General features: G+C 43.5%; 1 protein-coding gene across 1 annotated transcript in view; it reads right to left on the reverse strand.

Moving 5' to 3' along the window:
• Positions 1–8,613, reverse strand: part of PREP (prolyl endopeptidase) — an 87,327-nt gene extending 78,714 nt beyond the window's left edge. The window contains exons 1-4 of the mRNA XM_058801218.1: positions 8,391–8,613; positions 7,046–7,120; positions 3,076–3,209; positions 152–282 (exon numbers count right to left, since the gene is read on the reverse strand). Of these exons, the coding sequence (XP_058657201.1) occupies positions 152–282; positions 3,076–3,209; positions 7,046–7,120; positions 8,391–8,609 (559 nt within the window). The 5' untranslated portion in view covers positions 8,610–8,613. The remainder of the gene's footprint in view (positions 1–151; positions 283–3,075; positions 3,210–7,045; positions 7,121–8,390) is intronic.
• Between the last annotated feature and the right edge of the window lie 1,232 nt (positions 8,614–9,845).

Below are 9,845 nucleotides of genomic sequence, written 5' to 3' on the forward strand. Positions count from 1 at the left end.
ACTGAACCAAGTTAATTGTGGATACAATGTAGATTTAGAAATGTTCTTCTGACACACTGTACAAATCCACATAGGGCTATTATAATTACTTAAATTTTCAGCTTCTGCTGAAGACTGAGACTTACTCAGCAGGAACTGCTGTCTCACTAACCTCGTAAGGCCACCGTGCCATCATCAGAAAGCTTATTTGGATCAAGAAAAACTTTGGCATCAGCATCCAAGGAATCTTGTACATATAAAACTCGCTGATTCTGGAGCCCGGTATTGTAGAAGTGAAAATACCTAAAAAGAACACAAGAGGGAAAAATTGAGTAGGAAGAACTCTAATTTTCAGTTAGGCAAGCACAAAAAAACTTGTATAAAGTTGTCATGAAGTGAATAAAACACAGATGAACAGGTTAGGGAAACACAAGTTTCACAGCAGAGTAGGAGTCATGGCTAGGATTCAAAATATCATTTAAAAATAAAAGTTGCATTGCCACAGTGCATTTCAAAGAATTCTAAGTATACTATAAACTCCATATAACTGTCTATGTTAAACAACTCTGGCAGCTGCAGCATTTCTCTGTTACAAGCACTGGCACAAGTTCCCATCCCTTATGTTCTCAGCTTTCTCATTCATACAGCTGCTTTCAATCCATGCTAGGTGACAGACATGCTCAAATCAAATAGAACCAAAACTGTTTCAATGTCCTTACAAATGTGTGTTTGAAAAAGTTGTAGGAACAGAGCTGTCTTTAGTGAGTGATACTCTTCATCATCCTAAGACACATCCTAAGACACCACAGAGCTTACAGAAATTAACACCCATCTTCACAGTACTTTACTATAAAAACACGTCTTAAAAAAACAGGCAGCAGTTTGGGGGAAGAGGAGAATTTGCCTGGGGGGACAGGAGAATTTACAGAGCAACATTCAAATCTAAATATAAGTTCATCTATTCCCTAAGACTGACAACCACTTGGGTGCAAACATGGGAACTTGGTAAAGCCAGAAGGGGAAAATATACTCACAAGGGCTTGGTTAACAATATCAGCTAGTAATATGTTCAAGTAATAACAGTTATGTTCAGCAATGTTCTGAAAGATTAAAATAAATAGAAGAAAAAGAAAAGTAATTTTCTATTTGATCAGCCATTTTCTTGTCAATTCCATTTCTGCAATGCTGGGCAACAAGCTGGGAAGCAAAGGTCAAGCAATGAGACAGACACAGCACTTCCCTGGGCACCTTTCCTTTCTGCAGACTCCATAGAATAACTCCTCAAACACTGTCCTTCAGCAGCTATCCTTCACCAGAAAACCAGAGTGGTTAAATTTAAGGATTTCTAAGTGTCATGAGCAATTCAGAAAATTCTTCAAATAGAATAGTTCCTTTCCCCACACCTGTGGGACTGTTATTTAAATTGGTAGAGACCTCTTGATCCCCTCAAACACCACAACAGAGGGATTTTCTATTATATTTGAACTGCTCTGATTTAAATCCAGCACATGCCAAGAAATAGAGTATCCCTCAGAAAGACTAAAAAAATACCTATTAAAGTTGAAGTAAAGTGTCATGAATTACAAGCAAGCACATCAAGCTCTGGGCACAAATGTTCTTCCTGGAGGACAGTCAGCTGCATTAAATAAAGAATTTGTATCTGTTAGCAGAGACTGCATTTATCACTGCCAGCCCTTCTGCAACATTAGGCCTTAATAGCACTGAAGGTAACAACACCCAGACATGTTTGCACTGCACAGGGAGAATGGGTCAGAGAACCCAGAGCAGACACTGACCACACCTGGCCACCTGCTACATCTGCATGAGCATCACATACAAACTAGCAAGCTTTGCCTGACTCACTCAGTAAGGCAAACTTCCCCAGATGCAGCACTGTCCTAAACAGCTCCACTGCCTCTGGGCATAAACCTCACACCTCTATACACTGACATGTTGTGCCACATCCACAACAACTAAAATTCACATTAAATCCAGCAACAGCTTGGGTTCACTCCCCACCATATACCTTCAACAAACCCCACACAGAACAGAATTTCCCTCCTTTAGTAGTATCAGTCAGTGCCTTCCTTCCAGCAAAGATCACTAAAACAAATCCCTCTCAATATCTGTGTAGAAATCTTAAGGCAACAAGATATCCTCTCTTTCTCATCATCTGTGGATTATGGTGAACACATGTATGACATACCTGGGTGCCCACTCAACAAAGATAAAACAAATTGAAAATATTGAAAAATATTATCTGTGTTTCCCATTATTAAGAGTGGCTGGTTGCTTGCACTACCTCTTTTTTAACTTCTGAAACAATCTTTAGATGTAGTTAAGTCCCTTTACTCCCTTTCTCTAGAAGCTTGATAATGTTTCTAAAAGAAGTCACATTAAATTCAGTAGCAGCTGCAGCCTCCAGATCTTGGGTAAGACACAGAAACACCATTTCTTCACCTGGCCACAGATTTAAAGCAGGGATATGAGTAGGTAAGGCATTGGAATATAGCAGGATTTCTTTGTTTCTGAGAAAACAGATCTTTTTCCATCAGTTGCTTTAAGTCCTTCAAGTGATTTTTCCTATATACCCTGCAGCTACAGGAACAGCTTTTCACAAGGGAATTCCTACTGCTTTTCACTGGCTATCACTAAACAAAAAAAGCCTACCAGCTGCTCAACAAATGACCAGTGTAAGAGCAGGGTTCTAGCAAGTATCACACATGATAAGCTTATTCTGTTTTCAGAGAACATGCCTTTAACTATACTGACAGTGGCCAAGCCTTTCTGAAAGGAACTACTCAAAGCTTTACTTTTACAATAATTATTCTACAAAATCGTCTAAGTTCCGATAAACTCAAAAATTTTTCTTATAAAAGAAAAGACAATAAAAGAAGAAGATAATATGATTGGGAACTGGAGAGAGTGAAGCACTTTTTGCTCTGCATCATGCAACCACACATGTTAACATTGGCTTAGTTTTCTTACTTAGCAGCTATAAAAAAATAAATACAAATATAGTTTGTTTTCCTAATTAATAGTTGCTTCTGACTTGCTTCACATTCATCTCCACCTCCAAAGACATTCCTCACATACCTTTTTCCTTTCTTGAAGTGGCAGCTGTACTTAGGATAATCATAGAGTTCAGTCATTCGTTCCTTGAACAGCCCTCTCACAGGACACTGCTCGAGAAAGGGAACTGTGAGCTTGTTCTGAGCCTCCACAAACGCCTGAAAGAAAACAATCAAAAAATATAAACTCAAGCAAAAATGCCTATTTTCTACAGAAAACATTTTCAGAAGCAATGCATCACAGACATCTTTCCCCCATATAGATTATGCAGTGTCACACCTGAAGAATCTTACATGCTTATTTGCATTATGCCACAATTCTTTAATAGGACTCAATTTATATCTTGAATAATGACTCTCAAGGGCATACACTGGAGTAACCAGCCAGGAGAAAAGACAGTCCTGCCTTTCCCCTTAAAAAACCCCAAAACAACTACCAAAGAAACCCTTAGCAAACAAAAACCCAAACAAATACACAAAAAAATCCCCAAAACTTAAGGTAACAACCTCCAAAAGCACACCATGCTTTTAAAAACTCTCACATTTGCCCAAATGACAAATATTGCCCACAGACTGCACTATTATTTCAGGAGCTGGGAAGAGCTTTAAGAGGACACAAAATGCCATGTGCATCATCTATTCATACTATTAACATAACACACAGAATTAGTCCCAGCCAGGATTTCATGATAAGCTCAAAGTATGGCTCAAAGATCAGTTCTTAGGAAAAAAATACTAATCTCTGAAAACTTTGGGAAGTCTGGTTTCTTTAGAACACTCCAGCTTCCATCACAAACATGTATGGACAGTGATTAAAACCATTACCACTCCAGCTGTTTGTTGCATGCATGGAAAACCTGGTGCTCTGTTGGTGTTCCATCATCCCTATTTATAGCATGGTACATTAACCTAAAATTAATACCTAAGCATCTTAAGGTGAATCACAGCTGCCAACAAGCAGACATGCAGGCTTTTCTGCCTCTAACATGAAAGCTTTTCTGCCTCTAACATGAAGGTAGGAGAGGACACTGTGTGTGGCTGTAAGTCACAGCCAAATGTCGCAGTGGCAGCTGCAGTGTCACCCTCGACCTCCAGCTCCTCACCTCCAGCACAAAATCCTGTCCACTCATCCCTTGCTTACATGGGGCTCCTTTCCAGGAGAGGGTTTGAAACAGCCTGTTGTTTCTACCTGTCCTGAATCTGTTACAGGGCCATCAGATCAATGCATTCTAACATCTGAGTTACACCTCATTGCAGGGCATGACCCACAGGAACAGCAGGAATCCACATTGCACAACTTGTGCTCCACAGATCTCCAGAAAAGCCAGTGGCTGTATAGGAGAGTACCTGGCACACACTTAGCAGCTGCTATCAGTGTTTAGTCGTGTATTAATTCTTCAGGTGAAGAATTAATATGTGCACAGCACATCCCATTGGTAAGTCATGCAGCCTCCACATTGCATTGCTATAATCATTCCCCCATCAGATGGTGGAAGAACTTAATTAAATCTACCCAAAATTATGTGTATCTGAATTGGTTTCTCTAAATGGAAACATGTGAATTTCAAAGACTACATACACAAAAATATGGACTGTGGATTCTATACAAATAAACAAACTTCTCCCAGTCCTGTGACATTTTCAGAGAAAAAGTGGATTATAAAAACATGTGTAAGACCATCTAGCGTACTGGACAAGCTAATGCACTTTCCAGTTACATGCAGGGAACAGAAATTGGCACACATCTTTGTCTCATCCATCAATAACATGACCAAAATGACAACATTGCTGCAAGGGTATACTGGAACTGTGTGTTACCCACTTTAAACTGCATAGACACATCTTACCACATCTGCTTTCATTAGTGATATTTAAAGAAACACAGACTTTTCCTTACAAGCATTTGTTGCCCAAGAGCATGCTTACAGACTAATTATGACACTCACACCTGTATCACTCTTAATTTTGCTTTTACAGGAACTTAATATATTTTTCTCATTTCCAATCAGTATGCACCAAAGATTCTTAGATTATTTGTAAATGGAATGCCACAGCTGCATGAAAAAGGAGCAAGGAATTACAGATTTTTCAAAGAGTTTTGTGGAGAAGAATACAGTCCACTTTGGAAACTATTTCCACGCTTTTGAGTGTGAAGTTACACTCATGTTTAAAAGCAATACATAATTGAAATATTGCTGTAGATAAAGTACAAGAACACATGTCAGTAGAAACTCTCACAGTAAACAACGTCACCCACCACGCTGAGCTAAACAGATGCCACCAAGCTACAGGTCTAATAGTAACTGTATGCCTTCATGAATCTAGAGAGAAAGATTTTTATTGTACCTGTGGGTATCTGCCTCTGACAATGTATCATAAGCCTTGAACCAGGGCAGACTTTGCTAGCAGCAGAAAGGAAAGAGTAAGGGTCCAAGTAAAGCAACTTCTTATGGCTGCTTTGGAAGATAAGGTAATTTGAAAAGCAGAACAATTTTTAAAGCATTGTACTAGCAGTAGAGATGGTCTACTTGAGGCTGAAGTGTCTGGCCATTAAGTAGGCCAAGTGTCATTCTAAAATAACAGTCAAACTAAATTTCATCTAAGAAATGCCACAAGTTCTTTTTAACCATGCTTTTCTACTACATATCACCTTTTAACATTCTACTAAGCCACTCTATCCAGATAATTATTCCACTGACAGTATATGCTTTCCATGAAAAAGCCTTAGAATAGAAACTGTTTTAACACGACCAGTCTTTGTTATTACTCTGCAAAGCATTTACAGTTCATATATATATTCAGCCAAGGTTAGCTCAGTGAATTCCTACAAGAGAGCACATACCTTTCTAAGTATTGCAAAGAAAAATTTATTAGAGTTCTTGTGACTTCCAAGGGCAATTGGAAAATTAATCAAAACGTGAACAAAACACTGATCTATTATCAAATCCATTTAATTGTAGATTGAGAGTTTCAGTTCTAGTCTTAATTCAATTACACACATGCTCAGAACAGTACAAGCCAACCCCACACGATCCCTGCTTTTTCACCACTTGTCCATCCCTCATGTCTGGAACAAGCTCAGCATTACTGCCTACACTGGCAGTGAGTTAAGGCACTGTACATGACTAAAATAGCAGCAAAAGGCTTTGCTGTAGTTTAAAATGACCTTATTTCCCACAAAGTGTTGAAACAAACCAAGAAGTTGGAAGTCCAACTAAGCCAAAGCCAAGACAGTGAAAGTGTGGTGTTGCAGTTGTGGCTTATGTCATTACCAGAAGTGTTTCACCAGTGTAGCACATTTCAGCTATGCCAGGGATGTTTCCTCAATCTGTCTTAGAAGTCAACAGTCAAAAAGCAGCATACCATGAACTCACATTCTGCACTCTCCCCAAAGTGAGATAGGAACTTCCCCACCTGACCACGGATTCATTTTTATTACACTATACCTTACATATCTGGAGGAGGGAGTTCAGTTACCTTACATATCTGGAGGAGTTGGTTTGTGTGCTTGGGTGTCCTTGACTGGTCCAACCAAGCACACACAGGGAAAAAAAAGTTTATGTTTCTTTTCAGTATGACACCACCACCTTGAACATTCAAACTGGCCAAGAAAAATGGGCACAAGATAAGCATGGGCTTAGTTTTAAAAATTCTGTGATCTAAGTTATACTAAATATTCCAGACTTTCACAGAACAATAGAATGGTTTGGATAGGAAAGGACTTTGAAGATCCTTTAGTTAAATGCCATGGGCTGGGACAATTGCCAGTAAACCAGGTTGCTCAAAGCCCTATTCAACCTTTCCTCCATTAAAACACAGGGACAAAATAATGGCATTGCTGTTGGTGACATGAGATATCACATGAACTACAATTCCGTTCACTATGTAAGTTTTCCAAATGTATTGGCAGGTTCTTCAGAAGCACAGTACCAGTGCATCTGGTCTATAAAAGAGAAGCATGTGAAAGCAGCTACTCCTATGCAAAGAAGGGCTACCTTTGTCTCCTCACTGTCGGGATCTTCGAGCCAGCAGTACGGATCACTGATTTTACATCCATGGTAATCCGACACCTGAATTTATAAAAGACAGTAATTTAAAAAAAGACATGCACACAAGCAAACTCTATCCATCAAGAAATGATAAGTCAGCATGAGGAAGGGCATTTGGAATTTCACAAAAGCATACAGTACTAAGGAGCAAAGACAGAAGCAACACATTGCTCCCAGGTGAGGTACAAGTATTACCACTCTTTGGTGATACACCACAGCAGCAGAGTAGTTCTCAGAAAAAAACACAGAGCACCACAAAAATGGTGAAAGGCACATAAATTCCTTCCACAAGATAGATTAGTAAGCAAAAAAGAAACTCCACCAACCAAACCAAGACCCTTAAGGTTTTCAAGCCAAATTATAAACCTCGATTACTGGATGTACCCAAGGTATGGCTCCTGGTTAAACAAACAGTCTCTGGTTTAGCCCTCCAAACTACTGTTGCCCACAAATATGTGCATAATGTGTATATATATATAAATCGTAATTTAAAAAATAAAATGCCCACCCCCAAAACAACAAACAAAACAAATAAACCACAGAAGATTAATCCACGTGGTTGAATTTACCTGCGTCCTTCCTCCAGTACATAAAAAAGACTAGATACCTGCTACTAGGGCTTGTCAGTTCAGCCTTACAGTCAACTAGGAAAGTAAATACTTCAGGATTTCTTCCAGCTTTGGCTCATATCGGCAAACATTTTGTTTAAATGCAATGCACAATGCACAGTGCTTTGAGGAAGGGAAAGAAAATCAATCCCATTTTAGCCAAACTTAAACTGTAATCCCTTGTGTATCCAGATGCGGTGGAAACACAGGGAGATGAGACTATGTTACAGATGTGCCATCCTATATAAATAGACTATTTGTTCCTCTGCTGACGCTGCTGCAGCCCGGGCGGAGGCCTGGGTTTCCCTGACACACGCACCGGTACCGAAGCTCCGGGACGCGCCCCGGGGCCGCTGCTCCCGCGCCCGCTCCGCACCGGCCCCGGCCCCGGCCCCGGCCCCGGCCCCGCACACGCGGGACGTGCCCGGAGGCACCGGCGCAAGGGCCCCAATCCCGCCCTAACGAGCCCCCGGCAGCCGCCGCGGCCCGCGGGCGCGACAAACCCGAGGCTCTCTGCACGGAGCACGTCGGGCGTTCCGCGGCCGCCGCCGAACAAAGCCCCGAGAGCCGAGGCGGCACCGCCGCCCCGAGGCGGCCCCGCCGGCAATGGCGAGCCGGGTGCCCCCGCCCAGGCCCGGCGGTCGCCGCACACCGGGTGCTGTCCCAGCCAGCGCCCTACTCACGGCGGTCTCATCGCGATAAACCTCGGGGTACTGGAAAGCCGGCATGGCGGGCTGCGGCAGAGAGGGCCGGGAAGCAAAGGAGGCGGAGGAGGAAGAGGAGGAGGAGGAGGCGAGGCGCGGAGGCGGCCGCGGGGCTGGGGCCGTGTTTTGGGTCGCGGCGGCAGCAGCAGCCGGCAGCAGGCGCGCAGCGCGGCACAGGCGCAGCGCCGCTGCCGCCATACGGCCGCCCCCCGCCAGCGCCGTGCGCCGCGCAGCGCCCCCTGCCGGCTCCCGCCGCGCGGGCGGCAGGGGGCCGGGCGCCATGGCGGCGGCTGAGGAGCCGGCCCTGCCGACCTTGCGCTCTGCTCCCCGCTCCCGGTGCTCCGGCAGGGTTCGGTACCCGGCTGCACCCGGGTTTCATCCTCCTTATAGTAAACGTTTGCCAAAAAATAAAATCGCAGGTTCTCGAGCGGTCATTCTTTTCCCGCTCGGCTCCCCAGCCTTGGCACACAGTGAGGAAAGAAGCGGTTGGGGTCTGGCTGGCCGAAGTCCCCTGCTGGCCCGAAATTAGAGCTGATTCCTAGATGGGGTTGATTATTTGATTCTGATTCTGTGACTCAAGCAGCTCAAAGCCAGATCATAGAATCACAGAATCGATTAGGGTGGAAAAGACTTAGAGATCATCAACCTGTGACAGAACTCTACCTTGTCAAGCAAACTGTGGCAGTAAGTGCCATATCCAGTCTTTCCTTAAACACTTTAGAAATGGTGACTCCACCACCTCTCTGGGCACCCCATTCTGATGTCTAACCACCCCTTCTGTGAAGAACTTCCTCCTGATGTCCAACCTAAACCTACCATAGTGCAGCTTAAGACTGAGTCCTCTCATTCTGTCACTGGTTGCCTGGGAAAAGAGATGGACCCTCACCTGGACAGAACCTCCTTTCGGGGAGCTGTAGAGAGCGATAAGGTCACTCCTGAGCTTCTCTTCTCCAGGCTAAACTTGGCTTGGTCCACTCAAACCTATAGAGTAGAACCTCTAGTGTGTTTCCATCTAACAGAACTCTACAAGTTTCCAGCGACTCCCCTTCACCCTAGAAGCGAAGGCCAAGTTGGCCACTTGGTCCCAGTGGAGATGGCACTCCAGAGCACCAGCCTGGCTGGCTGGTGCTTGTCAGCTTGTCACCTTTGCCTCAGAGTTATGGTGTGTAGTCCCACACCAGCCTCCACTCTGGCCTGCGCAGCCAGGCTGGATGAAAGGGTGCCCAGTAAAGGTGTTTCAAGTGTATGAATTCAGGCTCATTCATGGATATTTTTTTTACAATAGGATTTCCTGGGTCAGAAAACTTGCAAATATTTTTCCTCCAGGGAGAGACCAGGTGTACTCCTCCTGCACAATGGAGGAGATAGGAGGCAGTTTGGCAGCATGGATGAACCAATTTTCTTCCAAATGAAGCTGCTGCCCACAGCCTTTGC

Source organism: Ammospiza caudacuta, chromosome 3 (genome assembly GCF_027887145.1).
Source record: "Ammospiza caudacuta isolate bAmmCau1 chromosome 3, bAmmCau1.pri, whole genome shotgun sequence".
NCBI lineage: Eukaryota > Metazoa > Chordata > Aves > Passeriformes > Passerellidae > Ammospiza > Ammospiza caudacuta.